This window comes from Nomascus leucogenys, chromosome 2 (assembly GCF_006542625.1).
Source record: "Nomascus leucogenys isolate Asia chromosome 2, Asia_NLE_v1, whole genome shotgun sequence".
In the NCBI taxonomy this organism is placed as follows: Eukaryota; Metazoa; Chordata; class Mammalia; order Primates; family Hylobatidae; genus Nomascus; species Nomascus leucogenys.
In genome coordinates, this window is record NC_044382.1 from 46,012,231 (window position 1) to 46,030,681 (window position 18,451).

The window sequence follows — 18,451 nt, forward strand, 5'->3', positions numbered from 1 at the left end:
CTGAAGTGGGTGGTTCACATGAGGCCAGGAGTTGGAGACCAGCCTAGCCAACATGGCAAAGCCCCATCTCTACTAAAATACAAAAATTAGCTGGGCTAGGTGGCACACACCTGTACTCCCTGCTATTTGGGAGGCTGAGATATGAGAATTGCTTAAGCCTGGGAGGTGGAAGTTGCAGTGGGCAAAGATCGTGCCACTGCACTCCAGCCTGGGCAACAGAGCAAAGACCCTGTCTCAAAAAAAAAAAAATTTATTTTTAGAGACACAGTGTTGCTCTGTCACCCAGGCTGGAGCACAGTGGTGTAATCATAGCTCACTGTAACTTCTAATTACTAGGTTCAAGTAATCCTCCTGCCTCAGCCTCCTGAGTAGCTGGGACTACAGATGTGCACCACTATACTGACTTATTCTTTTTTTTTTTTTTTTTTTTGACATGGAGTCTTGCTCTGTCACCCGGGCTGGAGTGCAGCGGCACGATCTTGGCTCACTGCAAGCTCCGCCTCCTGGGTTCACACCATTCTCCTGCCTCAGCCTCCCAAGTAGCTGGGACTACAGGCGCCCGCCACCATGCCTGGCTAATTTTTTGTATTTTTAGTAGAGATGGGGTTTCACCATGTTAGCCAGGACAGTCTCGATCTCCTGACCTCATGATCCTCCCGCCTCAGCCTCCCAAAGTGCTGGGATTACAGGCGTGAGCCACAGCGCCTGACCCTATTCTTTTTTTATTTTGTAGACATGGGGTCTCACTATGTTGCCCAGGCTGGTCTCAAACTCTTGGCTTCGGGTTATCCTCTCGCCTCAGCCTCCCAGAGTGCTGGGATTACAGGTATGAGTCATCACACCCAGCCCTGGGGAATATTCTTTAGAAATACTGAGTCTGTCCTCCAGCCCTGTTGCTCTCACTTTACTCAGTGGGTGTTGTTTCAGATTTCCCCAGTGATCCAAATGTACCGGTCTCCACATTACTTCGCTCTTACTTGAATAGGTCACTATTTCATGCATTAAAGACTTCGATGGGAGTCCTAATTTTTATTTTCTGCAACTTGAGAATATACTTTTCTAAGCCTCACTTTCCTCACTGGTGAAGCAGGAATTTTCTCATGTCCAGTTTCAGGGATGTTTTAATGAGATAACACAATTAGGGCATTTGGCACAGTGCCTGGCAAGGCAGCTGGTTTTACTATTATTCTGTCTTATGTGGACTCTGTGAAATAGCTCCAGCACAGGACTAAGTCCATCACAGCTGATTTACTGCAGAAATGCACTGACTTCTGGATGGAAGTTGGTGTCGTAAAAGTACTGATTGTGGCCGGGTGCGGTGGCTCACACCTGTAATCCCAGCACTTTGGGAGGCCAAGGCAGGAGGATCATGAGGTCAGGAGATCGAGACCATCCTGGCTAACATGGTGAAACCCCATCTCTACTAAAAATACAAAAAATTAGCCGGGCATGGTGGCGGGCGCCTGTAGTCCCAGCTACTCGGGAGGCTGAGGCAAGAGAATGGCTGAACCCAGGAGGCGGAGCTTGCAGTGAGCCAAGATCGCGCCACTGCACTCCAGCCTGGGCGACAAAGCGAGACTCTGTCTCACAAAAAAAAAAAAAAAAAAGAAAAGAAAAGTACTGATTGCTACTCGCAACATTCTTCTCTTCCCATGGTGTGAATGAGAACATCCCTACTTTCCACACAAACATAGGCTCTCAAGCACACAAGAAGCACGCCAGGTGTCAGGTCCTTTCTGTGAAGTCGGTTGTAGGCAGATGTCCAGTCTACTGATGGCGACAAGAACTTTAGAAGGAGGAGGGAGGCCTTCCCCACAGCCATGCTGGTACTGCAGGGAGGTAAGATAAACGCCTGCATCTTAGCGACCTCAGATCCAAATTCATTCTTACACTGTGGTAACATAGGTATGTCAAATGTTTGTCTGTACACTGTTTATCCTGTGTGGTAGCAAATATATTTACCAAGTCACTGCAGATGAAGATTTCTCAAGAGGACTTGACAAGCATAATTAAAACGTCTGTTTAGGGCAGGACGTGGTGGCTCATGCCTCTAATCCCAGCACATTGGGAGGCCAAGGCAGGTGGATCTCTTGAGGTCAGGAGTTTAATGCTAGCCTCAGCAACATAGTGAAACCCCTCCTCTACCAAAAAATACAAAAGTTAGCTGGGGATGGTGGCACACGCCTGAGGTCTCAGCTATTCGGGAGGCTGAGGTGGGAGAATCACTAGAGCCCAGAAAGTTAAGACTGCAGTGAGCCGTGATTGCACCACTGTGCTCCAGCCTGGGTGACAGAGTGAGAACTAATCTCAAAAAATAAAAATAGGCTGGGTGCGGTGGCTCACACCTGTAATTCCAGCACTTTGGGAGGCCTAGGTGGGCGGATCATGAGGTCAGGAGTTTGATACCAGCCTGGCCAACATAGTGAAACCCTGTCTCTAATAAAAAGACAAAAATTAGCCCAGCGTGAGGCTGGGCGCGGTGGCTCACGCCTGTAATCCCAGCACTTTGGGAGGCCGAGGCAGGAGGATCACGAGGTCAGGAGATCGAGACCATCCTGGTTAACACGGTGAAACCCTGTCTCTACTAAAAATACAAAAAATTAGCCAGGCGTGGTGGCGGGCGCCTGTAGTCCCAGCTACTCGGGAGGCAGAGGCAGGAGAATGGCGTGAACCCAGGAGGCAGAGCTTGCAGTGAGCCGAGATCGTGCTGCTACACTCCAGCCTGGGCGACAGAGCAAGACTCCATCTCAAAAAAAAAAAAAAAAAAAATTAGCCCAGCATGGCGGCACACGCCTGTAGTCCCAGCTACTGGTGAGGCTGAGGTAGGAGAATTGCCTGAACCTGGGAGGCGGAGGTTGCAGTGAACCGAGACCATGCCATTGCACTCCAGCCTGGGCAACAGAGTGAGACTCCATCTAAAAAATAATAATAAAATAAAAACACTCAACCCCCTAGAAAAAATAGTGCATCATTGGTTATAAGAACCTACTAAGGACAAGAGCCATCATTGACAATGAAAGCGGCCTTAGGACTTATTTCCTCTTTTTTTTTTTTTTTTTTTGAGACAATCTCACTCTGTCGCCTAGGCTAGAGTGCAGTGACACAATCTTGGCTCACTGCAACCTCCGCCTCCTGGGTTCAAGCAATTCTCCTGTCTCAGCCTCCCAAGTAGCTGGGATTACAGGCGTGTGCCACCATGCCCAGCTAATTTTTGTATTTTTAGTAGAGATGGGGTTTCACCATATTGATCAGGCTGGTCCCGAACTTCTGACCTCAGGTGATCCAGCTGCCTTGGCCTCCCAAAGTGCTGGCATTACAGGTGTGAGCCACCGCACCCAGCCAGACTTAGCATTTTGGAGTGGAGGCCGATCATGGTGATGGAGAAGGAAATCAGGGACAGATCTATACCATTTGTTTGCTACTTACTGCATGTAAACAGAATGAAATCAACACATTAAGTATTTCACTTCATTTCATCCACCATCTCCTGCAGACAACCAGGTTTCTCTCAAATTCATGTGCCTGGAAATGGCTTGAACCTAATGGTTCATGAGGAAAACCTATGATATTTTTCATGAAATTGCCACATCTGGGCATCAGGAAAGCCTTCCCAGAGAATGTCTCAAATCGGTCAGCCATTTTCTCTTTTTTAAGACAGGTAGGTGTCCCCAAGCATTCAATCCTAGCTAAAATATGAAAGTATTTATCTAGCACAGGAGCCTATGGCACAGTTTCAGTCCACTGTCTGGCAGACCTCATCTGGGCTGTCTTCGTGTGAGTTGACTGGCCAGTAAATGGGGTATAAACTATGTAGGCTGTGGCCTGGCCTTGTGACAGAGGGGTCCCTGGAACTTGACTGCCACTCCTTAAGAGCAGAAACCGCCTCTTTCTTGTACACTGCTGGATCCCATCATCCTGCACAGTGGCTGGCTACAGGTGGCCAGCAATAAAACACAAGATTGGCGCAGGCACAGTGGCTCACATCTGTAATCCCAGGACTTTGGGAGGCTGAGATGGAAGGATCACTTGAGGCCAGGAGTTGAGGCCCAGCCTGGGCAACATAGTGAGCCTATCTATACGAAAAAATTATTTAAAAAATTAATAAAACACAAGATTGGTTTGTGTGGTGAGACAGTATTGAATCCAACAAACGGGAACTGGATAGTGTGGCCCCAGATGCAATGGTGGCTGCACCATGAGACCCTTATCCACATAATACTTAGTGGATGAGGTGCCAGGCACTGTTCTGGGTGCTGAGAATAAAGCTGTGCATAAGACTAAGGTTCTGTCGACAGAGACCGTGTTACACCAGTGGAAAAGACAGTCATCAAACTTATATCCTTGAGACAGTGATGAGTTCTAGAAGGAAAGAAAAGGCTGATGTGACGGTGAGGAAGGGGTGAGTGGAGACTTCTCTGAGACTTGAGTGATTCCTCTTCCTCTGAGCTGAGCCAAGCTGAGAAGCTGAGAGGAGTAAGATAGGGCCAGGAACTCAGGTCCGTTAGTCCGTCCTCCGAGGTGGGGCGGGCCAGCAGAATGGATTTCCGATCTGCTCTGTGAGAGCCTCGCTGAAGAAAGCCCAGAGCCACTTCCAAGATCCGCGCTCCCACGGCGGTGAGAAGCGTTTTCCCCCGGGACTGTTTGTGGCTTAGGACTGGGGACCCACTGGCTTTGGAGTAAGCCCTGGCACAGGCCTCGAGGGAAGAAAGAACTCCGGCGCTCCCCACACTCCACAGGGCCTGCGATCATCTCAGACGTTCCGGTTCCACGTGCAGAAACCCCGCCGGTCCGAGGCCCGGGTTCTAAAACGGCCCTAACAGTCAAGGCTTCCACAGCTCGCCTCTGAGACTGGCAAAGAGGCCCCGGGCTCGGTGCCTCGCGAGACCCAAACAAGCCCACGAAGCAGGGGCGGGACTCCGCGAGAGCGTCACGGCGCGCTCGTGCGCAGCTGAGGTCACGCGCGGGCCGTACCCTTGCCCGGGGGCCGTAAAGCGCGGAAGGTCGCGGTCTCGGCTTCCCCGGAACTTTTTGCTCGCTTCGCCCCGCCCCCTTCCCATCCCCGAATCCCGCTTTCCGGCCCGCGGCGACCCCCGGCGACCGTTGTGGCTGCCGCGTTGCTCCCGCCGGGCTGTAGCTGAGCGGGGAGCCCGTGGGGGCCGGTGAGGTAAGGAGATAGCTGCGGGGCGACTCTGGCCTCCCCGTCCGCGCGGGCCTAAGCGCCCCGGGACCCCTGGGTTCCCCTCTTTCTCCTTTGGTTTCGCCCGGGGGTGGTCCCCGCTAGCCTACGCTTCCAGTCGGTTCCGCCTGGCCTCTCGCGAAGGCGCGTCCAGGCGCCAGTACTCGTACCCGTAAGGTTGTCCGCTCGTGCCTTGGCTTGTGTCCTCCGCTACCCCTGGGCCTGCGCACCGCTCCTCCAGGCGCCTGCACCTCAGCCCCGATGCCAGGGCGGCCGGGGTGACCTCGGGCTTCCCCCTCTCAGGCTTGCACACCCCTGCGGCGCAGAGCCAACTCCAGCTTGTCTAGCCCGGTCCTCCATCTCTGCAGGTGGAACTGTTTTCCCGCGTTGAGACGTGCGGTCCGCTTGTGCTTTTAGAACTAGTAAGACTGCTGCAGAGTCCGGAGGAAGAAGTTACCTAGAAAAGTCTGGGACAGGGCAGTGAGCTTCCTTCTTAATGGTTGACCTTTGGGGGCCGATGTGTGATACCTCGGATTTGAATCAAGAATCTCCAAGCCCATTTTCCACATGCATGTAAACGTGATGTACGGGGATGGGGGCTGGTGGTAGAGGAGGAGCCAGCCCGACGGATATGCTTTTCCAGTGGCAGGGACTTGTGTTAATATCTTTTTTCGTTTTTTTTTTTTTTTTTCTTTTTTTCGAGACGGAGTCTCACTCTGTCGCCCAGGCGGGAGTGCAGTGGCGCGATCTCGGCTCACTGCAACCTCTGCCTCCGGGGTTCAAGCAATTCTCTTGCCTCAGCCTCCCAAGTAGCTGGGAATACAGGTGCGCGCCACCACACCCGGCTAATTTTTGTATTTTTAGTAGAGACGGAGTTTCACTATGTTGGCCAGGCTGGTCTCGAACTCCTGACCTCGTGATTCGCCCGCCTCAGCCTCCCAAAGTGCTGAGATTACAGGCGTGAGCCACCGCGGCCGGCCAACTTGTGTTAATTTCTTAAACTCGCGTGATCACATGGTGTATATTTGTTGAAAAATACAGCTCCCTGGAGTGGCAGGATCAGAATCTGCAGAGGTGGACCCTGGGAATCTGTCGTTTTTAAACAAGTGTCCCAGGTGGTTCTTTTGCTGAGGCAAGTGTGGGAAATGTTCTGTGAACCCACCCATGCTCATGCAGTCTTCCTTGTGACCGGCAGTCCACTGTGCGCAACGCTGAAGCCATACAGAGGGACAACTCGAAGTTAGAACTAGCACCTTGGTCTTGTTGGAATAAGCAGATCTGAGTAGAGCCAGCCGCAGTCTTATGGTTGTTTAGCAGAAGTTATTCTTAGCAGAGAATATTATATGCTCATTTTCCAGAACTGTAAAAAATATATCATTTGTTTTAAACCAGATGATGTGCTTCATTTCTGTCTTTGACGTCTTCAGTTTCTTCTCCCCTGGCTTTACCTCCTTTGCTATCAAGCTTTGCTTTGGTTTTGCTGCCAATCCTATAGGCTTAGGTTTGGCAGCAAAGGCACTAGACTCTGGTGCCTTTCTTTCCTTCGTTGTCTTAAGCCCTTCTTTTCCTCTGCCCTCATGCCCTCACCACTCACTCACTCTTTTGAAGGTCATAATGAACGCAGTCAGAAATCTCTTTTTTGGCGCCAAGCTCCCTGGGCTTTTTTGAGATAGAGTCTTAACTGTGTCGCCCAGGCAGTGGCGCGACTCTGCCCACTGCACCCTCCATCTCCCTGGCTGAAGCAATTCTCCTGTCTCAGCCTCCTGAGTAGCTGGGACTACAGGTGCAAGCCACGACACCTGGCTAATTTTTCTGTTTTTAGTAGAGACGGGGTTTCACCATGCTGATGAGGCTGGTCTCAAACTCCTGACCTCAAGTGATCCACCCACCTTGGCCTCCCAAAGCGCAAGGATTACAGGTGTGAGCCACTGCACCTGGCCTTTTTTTGTTTTGTTTTGTTTTGTTTAAGACAGAGTCTCACTCTGTCACCGAGGCAGGAGTGCAGTAGCATAATCTCGGCTTACTGCAGCCTGTCTCCCAGGCTCAAGCGATCCTCCTACCTCAGGAGTTCGGGACCAGCCTGGGCAACATAGTGAGCCCATCTCTACAAAAAAAAAATTTTTTTTAATTAATAAAACACAAGATTGGCCTGTGTGGTGAGACAGTATTGAATCCAACAAACGGGAACTGGATAGTGAGGACCAAGATGCAATGGTGGCCGCACCATGAATACCTGGGACCACAGGTGCGTGCCACCACACCCAGCTAATTTTTTGTATTTTTGGTAGAGACGGGGTTTCACCATGTTTGCCAGGCTGGTCTCCAACTTCCGACCTCAAATGATCTACCCACCTCGGCCTCCCAAAGTGCTGAGATTACAGGAGTGAGACACCACGCCCAGCCTAAAGTTTTTTTTAATTCCACCTTTAAACTCATCTGTTACTGTGTTTGTTCTGCCACTTTTGCAATTCCCTTTTTCTGTTAGGGGAATGTGCCTGATGGTTCAGTCCTCACAGCTGTTCTTTCTTTACCATCTGCTTTTATTTGAAAGGTGGCGTGGAGTCATGATTAAATAGCAGGCCACTAATGCCAAATTGGCAGGGTTCTGCTACTCAACAGTTTGGTAGGACCTTGGGTGAGTCACTTCCACTTATCTGTGCCTGTTTCCTCAAGTGTAGAATAGAAATGCTAGTATCTGCCTCATAAGGTTTTGAGGATTAAATTAGTTCTATACATAGGCAGTATCTGGTGCATTGTAACTACTTATAAAAATATTAGCGGCCAGGTGTGGTGGCTCAAGCTTGTAATCCCAGCACTTTGGGAGGCCGAGGCAGGCGAATCACGAGGTCAGGAGATGGAGACCACGGTGAAACCCCGTCTCTACTAAAAATACAAAAAATTAGCCGGGCGTCGTGGTGGGCGCCTGTAGTCCCAGCTACTCGGAGAGGCTGAGGCAGGAGAATGGCGTGAACCCGGGAGGCGGAGCTTGCAGTGAGCCGAGATTGCGCCACTGCACTCCAGCCTGGGCGACAGAGCAAGACTCCGTCTCAAAAAAAAAAAAAAAAAAAAAAAAATTAGCTTTAAAAATAATTCTTGGTCGGTCACAGTGGCTCATGCCTGTAATCCCAGCACTTTGGGAGGCCAAGGTGGGTGGATCACCTGAGGTCAGGAGTTCGAGAACAGCCTGGCCAACATGGTGAAACTCCATCTCTACTAAAAATACAAAAAATTAGTCGGGCACGGTGGCGTGCGCCTGTAATCTCAGCTACTCGGGAGGCTGAGGCAGGAGAAACACTTGAACCTGGGAGGCAGAGGTTGCCGTGAGCTGAGATCACGCCACTGCACTTCAGCCTGGTTGATAGAGTCTCACAATAAATAAAAGTAATTATCTCAGGTATTTAAATATCTCCTTAAATCTGGGGGCCTACCTTTGATTTTTTCCCCTATCTTCTTTGTTCTCTTTTCTCTTTCATGCATCAACATATATTTCCTAGGTACCTATGCTGAACGCTGGGAAAATTGAGCAATTTATAAGGTTTCTGCTCTTAGATCCATTATAATAGGGAAATAATAGGCCAGGTGTGGTGGCTCAGCCTGTAATTCCAGCACTTTGGGAGGCCAAGGTGGGCAGATTACTTGAGGTCAGGAATTCCAGACCATCCTGGGCAACGCAGTAAGACCTCACCTCTACAAATATTCATAATTTTAAAATTAGCTGAGTGTGATGGTGCACACCTGTGGTCCCAGCTACTCTGGAGGCTGAGGCGGGAGGATCGCTTGAGTCTGGGTGGTTGAGACTGCAGTAAGCCATGATCATGCTGCTGTACCCCAGCCTGCGTGACAGACCTCGTCTCAAAAAATAATAAAAAATAACTACCACTTACTGAGTGCTTCTTAGGTGCTTGTACCATGTTCTTCCTGCCTTGTCTGATTTAGTCTTTGCAGCAACCATGTGAGGTAGTTGTTCCTAGCCCGTGTTACAGATGAGGAGCTCAAAGTCTAGAGATTTAGTAACTTGCTGAAAGTCATACAGCTAGTGAGAGGTGGGGATATTTTCACACCCAGACCTGTCCTCCCCCAAAGCCTGGATTCCCTGCTATGGCTGGCATGTTGCTTCTCTGATTGGCAAACAGACCATTGTGCAGTGTGGTAAGTGCTGTGCTGGGAGAAGTGTAGTGTGTTATAGGAGAACATAGAAGAGCCACCTAACCAAGTATTGGAGAAGAAGGGGGAGAGTGTCAGATAAGATGTCAAAGAGTGGGCTGGCCACGGTGGCTCACATCTGTAATCCCAGCACTTTGGGAGGCCAAGGCAGACGGATCACGAGGTCGGGAGATCGAGACCATCCTGGCTAACATGGTAAAACCCCATCTCTACTAAAAATTTAAAAAAAAAAAAAAATTAGCCAGGCATGGTGGCAGGCGCCTGTAGTCCCAGCTACTCAGGAGGCTGAGGCAGGAGAATGGCATGAACCCAGGAGGCAGAGCTTGCAGTGAGCCGAGATCGCACCACTGCACTCCAGCCTGGGCAACAGAGCGAGACTCCATCTCAAAAAAAATAAATAAATAAGATGTCAAAGAGGCTGTGACCTGAGGAGATTACCTGTATTTGGGGGAGGGATGGCAGGAACCATGCCAGGAGGGAACAGCATGCACAGAACCTGGAGCCGAATAGAACATTCACGCCTCACCTGTTATGTTTGAGGAATTACAGGTTGTTCAGTCTGGCTTGATCAGAGTGTGAGGAGAGGAGAAATGAGACCACAGATAAGAACCAGACTGTGAAGGATCTTGCACTTGATATGAAAAGAGTTTCGCCTTTTTCCTGAGGGCATCAGAAAGTCATTAAGGTGGGTGTGGTGGCTCACGCCTGTAATCCCAGCACTTTGGGAGGCCAAGGCCAGTGGATCACCTGAGGTCAGGAGTTCGAGACCAGCCTAATCAACATGGTGAAACCCTGTCTCTACTAAAAATACAAAAAGTAGCTGGGTGTGGTGGTGCCTGCCTATAGTGCCAGCTGCTCAGGAGGCCGAGGCAGGAGAATTGCTTGAACCTGGAATGCAGAGGTTGCAGTGAGCCGAGATCACACCGCTGCACTCCCAACTGGGCGACAGAGCGAGACTCTGTCTCAAAAAAAAAAAAAAAAAATTGCTGAGGAAAAGGAGCAAAAAGGGAGGGAAACATTGCAGGTACATGAAAGAGAGACAGAGCAATTGATGGAGCTAGGGTCAAGAGAAGAGAGGAGGAAGTGGGATCTAGGGCACTTGGGGGAGATTAACTTTCCAGTGGATAAAAGAAGGAAGGAAGAGATGGTTGCAGATGCAAGTGGGTCTATAGGAAGGGTTTCAGGGAATGAGATGAGACAGGTTATCTGCTTAGAATGAGGGAAGAAAGGAGGTGAAGTTGAAGGTTGAGAGAGGAACAGCTGGGCTCCGAACCTGAATACAGACAGAGGTCTCTGCCTGTGGCCTAACATGTGCTAGCCTAAGCCACGAAGGAGCAGGACATTTTTCAAGTATGACCAAGTGGTCATGGGTCAGAAGCCAGGAGGTTGACAGTGAGGTCAATGGGACGGGGCTGGCCATTTGGCAGCGGCAGTTCCCCAGGAGAGCTGTGTTGCCATTGGGACAGAGGGTAGAGAGAATGTCAGCAAGGGGGTGAGTGTTTACCTTTGGGAAAGGTATTCTAGAGGGTGCCGTAGAGGGGCTTGAAGGAGAGGAAAGCAAAGAGAGCTTGGGCCACAGGAAATAAATTGGTCACGTGGAGATGAGATTATGGAAAGACTAGCCGGTAGAGAAGCTTCTGTCTTGAGATGGTGCTTAACCGGGTCCAGGGATGAGAGGCATGGTGGCAACCACAAGGTGGCCAAGACAATTTGTCTCCAGTTGGATGGGATGTCTGCCTGGACACAGTCTGTGCTTGCATTGGTTGCAATTCTGAGAGTCCTCTCTGATGGATGGACATAGATACCTTGGCCTTGACAATTTTGGCTGACTGGAGCATCTGTGGGTCCCGTGGCTGGCATTGGAGGCGGTAAGGAGATGACTAGCAGTGAGCTGCCCTGAGGCCCCCTTGTCTACTGCCTCTCATCTCAAAGTCCTCATCCTCCTGTACACATGACTGCATGGACAGCCAGTAGGTGCTTTCTTCTTCAGTTTCTTGAAACTTGAACAGTCATCTGTTTTGCTGATAGATTAAGTTTGTTAAAACCCTGCCTTGGCCAAGGGCAGTGGTTCATGCCTGTAATCTCAACACTTTGGGAGACCAAGATGGGAGGATCGCTTGAACCTAGGAAGTCGACTCTGTTTTTCTTAGAATTCTACCATCCGCTCTCCACCATGGAGCCAGACTGACCTTTGGAAAACATCCGCCCCCACCCGCCACCGCCAAAAAAAGCAAAGAAAAGAAAAACATCCCAGATCATCTCATTCCCCTGCTAGTGATTCCCCTGCATTAGTGATTTTCCTTTGTACTTTGAATAAAATTCCAGCTCCTGCTGATGGCACCCAAGGGCTGTGTGTAACTGGCTTCCGCCTGCCTCTCCAGCATTGTCTTAGATCATCTCCCTACACTCCCCGTGTTGTGTACATGCTGGCCTCCTTTTTGTTCTTGGTCTGTCTTACCTCAGGGCTTTTGCACATGCTCGTCTCAGTGTCTGCCAAATGTATAGCTAGTTTCTTATCCTTCAGGCCTGTTTCCAAATGTCACTTCCTTGGAGGCTATTTCTGACCATCCTATTTTAAATATGCCCCTAGTTACTCTATCACATTAGCTTTATTTACTTGTTTTATTTGTATATTTATTTGTATGTCGATTATGCTCAAATATTTGTTTTTTATTTTTTGTTTTGTTTTTTTTTTTGTTTTTTTTCGAGATGGAGTCTCGCTCTGTCACCCAGGCTGGAGTGCAGTGGCGTGATCTCTGTTCACTGCAACCTCTGCCTCCCGGGTTCAAACAATTCTCCTGCCTCAGCCTCCTGAGTAGCTGGGATTACAGGCACCCGCCACCATGCCCAGCTAATTTTTGTATTTTTAGTAGAGACAGGGTTTCACCATGTTGGTCAGGCTGGTCTTGAATCCGTGACCTTGTGATCCACTCGCTGCGGCCTCCCAAAGTTTTGGGATTACAGGTGTGAGCCACTGCGCCAGGCCTAATTTTTTTTTTTTTTTTTTTTTTTGAGACGGGGTCTCGCTCTGTCACCCAGGCTGGAATGCAGTGGCACGATCTCGGCTCACTGCTAGCTCCGCCTCCCAGGTTCACGCCATTCTCCTGCCTCAGCCTCTCCGAGTAGCTGGGACTACAGGCGCCCGCCACCATGCCCGGCTAACTTTTTGTATTTTTAGTAGAGACGGGGTTTCACCGCGGTCTCGATTTCCTGACCTCGTGATCCACCCGCCTCGGCCTCCCAAAGTGCTGGGATTACAAGCGTGAGCCACCGCACCCGGCCTCCGGCCTAATTTTTTGTATTTTTAGTAGAGACGGGATTTCACTGTATCTCAATCTCCTGACCTCATGATCTGCCTGACTCGGCCTCCCAGAGTGCTGGGATTACAGGTGTGAGGCACTGCGCCCAGCCACCCTCAAATATTTGCTGAATGAATGACTGTTGTTCTTTGTCAAATCCCTTTCTCATTAATCCCATGCACTGAGTTGAATGGCATGAAATATGTTTGGTTTCTCTGTCTAGTTTGAATTCCTGAGATCTAGTTGGTGAGAGACGTGATGTTCTACCGGTTGCTGTCGATTGTTGGAAGACAAAGAGCCAGCCCAGGATGGCAGAACTGGTCCTCTGCAAGAAACAGCGCGTCAGCTGCCGAGGCGCGTTCCATGGCCCTGCCCACCCAGGCACAGGTGGTCATCTGTGGAGGTGGAATCATGGGCACATCGGTGGCCTATCACCTCTCCAAAATGGGGTGGAAGGATATCGTCCTTTTGGAGCAGGGCAGGTAAGGATCAGACTGCATTTGGCTCATGGCTGTGCTGCAGTAATCTATAAGATTCCGTCTCCTTTCAGAGATACTGCCCCACCAGTAGCTAATCTAAATGTTGCTAAGTAGCATGAGAAGAAGCAAGGTGGAATCTCCTGAATTTTGTTTAATGATGATTAATAAGACTCATGTTCTCTGGTTTTTAGAGAGTTGGCAATTTCTTTTTCCTTTTTTTTTTTTGGTGGTGATGTTTTGGTAGGCAGGATCTCACTTTCTTACCCAGGCTGAGCTTGAATTCCTGGCCTCAAGCAGTCCTCCCACCTTGGCCTCCCAAAGTGCTGGGACTATGGGCGTGATCCACTGTACCCAGCAACATTTGAGACTTTGACAAAAATTTGTGTTTGTAAATAATGTGGATTGCACTTCAGGAAAGTAGACAACTGCATGTGTTCGCTTAATTGCTAGGTTCTTAATGTTGTTCTCATTCCCCAAGAGAAATATGCTCTATAGGCTTAGTTTCTCTGTGCTCGCCTTCTTTTAGGTCAAGTATTTTCTGCTCTATTGGCTTGTAAGCTAAGTCCCTTTATATTAATTTGTAATAGTTACGGAGATTACAAAATGGATTCTTATAATCCATCATTCATTAATATTATACCACTATACAAGTAATGTTAGATTCATACAACAATATTGGCCAGGCATGGTGGCTCACGCTTGTAATCCCAGCACTCTGGGAGGCTGAGGTGGGCAGATCACCTCAGGTCAGGAGTTCGAGACCAGCCTGGCCAACATGGTGAAACCCTGTCTCTACTAAAAATACAAAAATTAGCTGGGCGTGGTGGTGTTCACCTGTAATCCCAGCTACTCGGCAGGCTGCGGCAGGAGAATTGCTTGAATCCATGAGGCGGAGGTGGCAGTGAGTGGAGATCATGCCACTGCACTCTAGCCTGGGTGACAGAGCAAGACTGTCTCAAAAAAAAGAAAAAAAAATACAGGCCTTTCACTCTGATAATTCTCAACCTGTGTTTAGCTAATGTTTTCTTCCCTTTTTTTTTTTTTTTTTAAAGATGGGGTCTTGCTCTGTCACCCAAGCTGGAGTGCAGTCACACTATCACAGCTGACTGTAGGCTTGACCTCGTGGGTTCAAGCAGTCCTTCTGCCATAGCCTCCCAAGTAGCTGGGACTACTGACACGCATCACCACGTCTTGATGTTTGTATTTTTCTGTAGAGATGGGATCTCCCTGTGTTGCCTAGGCTGTTTTCTTTTCTTTTCTTTCTTTTTTTTTTTTTTTTTAGTTGGAGTCTCGCTCTCTCACCCAGGCTGGAGTGCAGTGGTGCAATTTCCGCTCACTGCAACCTCCGCCTCCTGGGTTCCAGCGATTCTCCTGCTTCAGCCTCCCGAGTAGCTGGAATTATAGGCGCCCACCACCATGCCTGGCTAATTTCTATTTTTTTTGTAGAGACAGGATTTCACCATGTTAGCCAGGCTGGTCTTGGACTCCTGACTTCAGGTGATCCACCCACTTTGGCCTCCCAAAATACTGGGATTACAGGCGTGAGCCACCACACCTGGCCTAGGCTGTTGTCTTATGATCAGACTTGGGTTAGAGACTTTTATAAACATCACTGTATTGAGATACAATTTGCATACCATGCCACTCATCCTTGTTAAGTGCTGAGTTCTGTTCACAGAGTTGTGCATCCATCATCATAACCAGGTCATACATTTTTGGCAGTAAGACCACAGAAATTAGGCTGGACTCTCAGCAGTGCACCACATCAGGAGGTGTATGGCTGTCCTGTCTCACTTCTGGTGGTGATAACCCTGCTCACCCAGTTACATTGGTGTCCTCCAAGCATCTCTAGCACAGAGACCCTGTTTTCTCCCCTTGTAACGGGCCAGTGCCCTATGAGGAGAGATGGATTCTGAGATTATGCCAATATCTTGTTCATATCAGACCTCCACCTACCGGGCTTAGCATCCATTGACAACTGTTGCCTGAGTCAGCCACCACCATGATGGTTGACAAATGGTGATTTTTTGATCATCCTTCTGCATTTATTATAGTTGGCATATTGCTGTCAGGAAGAGATTTCCTTCTCCCCCATTTATTTACTCAGTTATATATCTGTATACACACACACACACACACACACACACACCAGTTTAGACTCATGGATTTCTATTTTATGCAGTGGATAGTTTTGTTTTTTTTTTTTTTGAGACAGAGTCTTGCTCTGTCGCCCAGGCTGGAGTGCGGTGACGTGATCTCGGCTCACTGCAACCTGTGCCTCCCGTATTCCAGTGATTCTCCTGCCCCAGGCTCCCAAGTAGCTGGGATTAATAGGTGTGTGCCACCACACCTGGCTAATTTTTGTATTTTTAGTATAGATGGGGTTTCACCATGTTGGCCAGGCAGGTCTTGAACTCCTGACCTCAGCTGATCCACCCACCTCAGCCTCCCAAAGTGCTGGGATTACAGTCATGAGCCACTGCGCCCGGCCAGCAGTGGATACTTTTAAGAGCAAAAGTGGGTTTTGTTTTTGTTAATGTTTTTGAAACGGGGTCTCACACTGTCACTCAGGCTGGAGTGCAGTGGTTCAGTCTCAGCTCACTACAACCTCTGCCTCCTGGGCTCAAGTTATCCTCCCACCGCAGCCTCCTGAGTAGCTGGGACCACAGGCATGCATTACCACGCCTGGCTAATTTTTTGTATTTTTGGTAGAGATGTGATTTCACCATGTTGTCCAGGCTGGCCTCGAACTCCTGGGCTCAAGTGATCCGCCCACCTCAACCTCCCAAAGTACTGGGGTTACAGGTGTGGGCCACCGCACCTGGCCTCATAATGCTTCCTTGATGTCAAAGTCTTTCTCCTATTTTTTGAAATCCTTTTAAATTTAATTATCAGGTATTTCCACAGAAAGTGATAAACTAATTTCAGTGTAAATGTTTCTAAGTGGGAGACCCTAGAGAGGTTCATTTTGGTTTAATTTGTTGCTTCAAGATTATATAATACCTTAGAATTGATATAAGGCAGACTATTTAAACCTCACACTTAAAAATAATTGCGCCAGCCAGGCACGGTCGCTCACGCCTGTAATCCCAGCACTTCGGGAGGCCAAGGCGAGTGGATCACCGGAGGTCAGGAGTTTGAGACCAGCCTGCCCAACATGGCGAAATCCCGTCTCTACTAAAAATGCAAAAATTTGCTGGTCGTGGTGGTATGAGCCTGTAATCGCAGCCACTCAGGAGGCTGAGGCAGGAGAATTGCTTGAACCTGGGAGGTAGAGATTGCAGTGAGCCAAGTTTGTGCCACTGCCCTCCAGCCTGGGAAACAGAGTGAGACTGTCTCAAAAAAATAATAGTTACTATTATGCCTTATCCATGGCTTGTGAAATGGTTTTACACTTCCCTTTATCTATAATTGTTCCTCTTCTCCATCTTTACTGTTGTTCTCATAGATTAATGGTTCTTAAATCTGTCTGCACATTAGAATCAGCTGGGGAGCTTTTAACACTTACCAATGCCCAGACCTCTCCCCAGAACAAACCAGAATCTCTAGGGGTGAGGCCAGGCATCAATATTTTCAAAAGCTTCCCGGGGGACTCTAATGTACCCCCAAGGGCGAGAGCCACTGTCAGAGCTGCTCAAGGAGTGCTATCCCAGCAGAGACGTCACCAGAGCTGTAGGTGCTGGCCACCAGTCAGTTAATGGAACTCCCACCTGGGGTGGAGCTCCACACAGTTACAAAGATGATAGAAAAATCTCTTTAGGGAGCTGACAATCTTATGTGGAAAATATAATTATTAGAGTAAATACAGTAAACTCAAGTGACAGGCATGCTGACACAGATGGTAGTTTATTTACTGAGTGATAAATAATTTGGGGAAAATGACCTTGGAACTCCCTACCTGCTTTCTTGACATATGGGTCCCTTGCAAAACTGGGTCTTTGGGCCCTAGCATTACTGTAGCTCTTTATATTCTGTTGCTACCACAAATTAGAGAACTTTTTTTCAATGTAAAGTTTATGTACTTTTGAATAGGCAATGTATTTATATGATTCAAAACTGAAAATATGTAAAAGAAGCTGGGTGCGGTGGCTCATGCCTGTAATCCCAGCACTTTGGGAGGCTGAAGCGGGTAGATCATCTGAGGTCAGGAATTCGAAACCATCCTGGCCAACATGGCAAAACCCCATCTCTACTAAAAATACAAATTAGCCAGGCATGGTGGTGCACACCTATAATCCTAGCTACTTGGGAGGCTGAGGCAGGAGAATTGCCTGAACCTGGGAGGTGGAGGTTGCGGTGAGCTGAGATTGTGCCATTGCACTCCAACCTGAGCGATGAGCAAAACTCCGTCTCTAAAAAAAACAAAAGAAAACAAAAAAATTAGCTGGGCGTGGTGGCACACACCTGTAATCCCTGCTACTCGGGAGGCTGAGGCAGAAGAATAGCTTGAACCCAGGAGGCAGAGGTTGCAGTAAGCCGAGATTGTGCCATTGCATTCCAGCCTGGGTGATGAGCGAAACCGCGTTTCAAAAAAAAAAACAACAACAACAACAACAACAACAAAAAAATATATATATATATATGTAAAAGAGTATACAGGAAAAAGACTCCTTCTCAATCTTCTTTTCTTTTCTTTTTTTTTTTTTTTTTTGTTTAAGACGGAGTCTTGCTCTGTCACCCAGGCTTAAGTGCAGTGGTACAGCCTCAACTCCTGCAACCTCTGCCTCCTGGGTTCAGGCGATCCTCCTGCCTCAGCCTTCTGAATAGCTGGGATTACAGACGCCTGCCACCATGCCCGGCTAATTTTTGTATTTTTAGTAGAGATGGAGTTTTGCCATGTTGGCCAGGCTGGTCTCGAACGCCTGACCTCAAGCGATCTGCCTGCCTTGGCCTACCAAAGTGCTGGGATTACAGGCATGAGCCACCGCACTTGGCCTTTATTTTTATTCATTTATTTATTTTTATTTTTTATTTTTTTGGTAGAGACACGGTCTGGCTATGTTGCCCAGGCCAGTCTTGAACTCCTGGCCTCAAGTGATCCTCCTACCTCAGCCCCTCAAAGTGCTGGGATTACAGTCATGAGCCACTGTGCCTGGCCTAAACTATCCAAAATTTTAAATCTGTCCCATGTCATTGAACATTTTTCTCACCCTGTTGCCCAAGCTGGAGTGCAGAGATGTGATCATAGCTCACTGCAGCCTCTACCTTCTGAACTCAAGGGCTCCTCTGGCCTTAGCCCCCCAAGTAGCTGGGACTGCAGGCGTGTGCTACCATGCCTGGCTAATTTTGTTGTTGTTGTTGGTAGAGATGGGTTCTCCCTATGTTGACCAGGC

General features: G+C 48.7%; 1 protein-coding gene across 2 annotated transcripts in view; it reads left to right on the forward strand.

The window, feature by feature from the left end:
* The first annotated feature begins 4,973 nt into the window (after positions 1-4,973).
* The window catches only part of PDPR (pyruvate dehydrogenase phosphatase regulatory subunit), a 43,401-nt gene continuing 29,923 nt past the window's right edge, over positions 4,974-18,451 (forward strand). The window contains exons 1-2 of one of the 2 annotated variants that reach the window (XM_030829286.1): positions 4,974-5,164; positions 12,863-13,121. In XM_030829286.1, coding sequence (XP_030685146.1) covers positions 12,898-13,121 — 224 coding nt within the window. In that variant the 5' untranslated portion in view covers positions 4,974-5,164; positions 12,863-12,897. The remainder of the gene's footprint in view (positions 5,165-12,862; positions 13,122-18,451) is intronic. The other variant, XM_030829295.1, reaches the window with a different exon arrangement.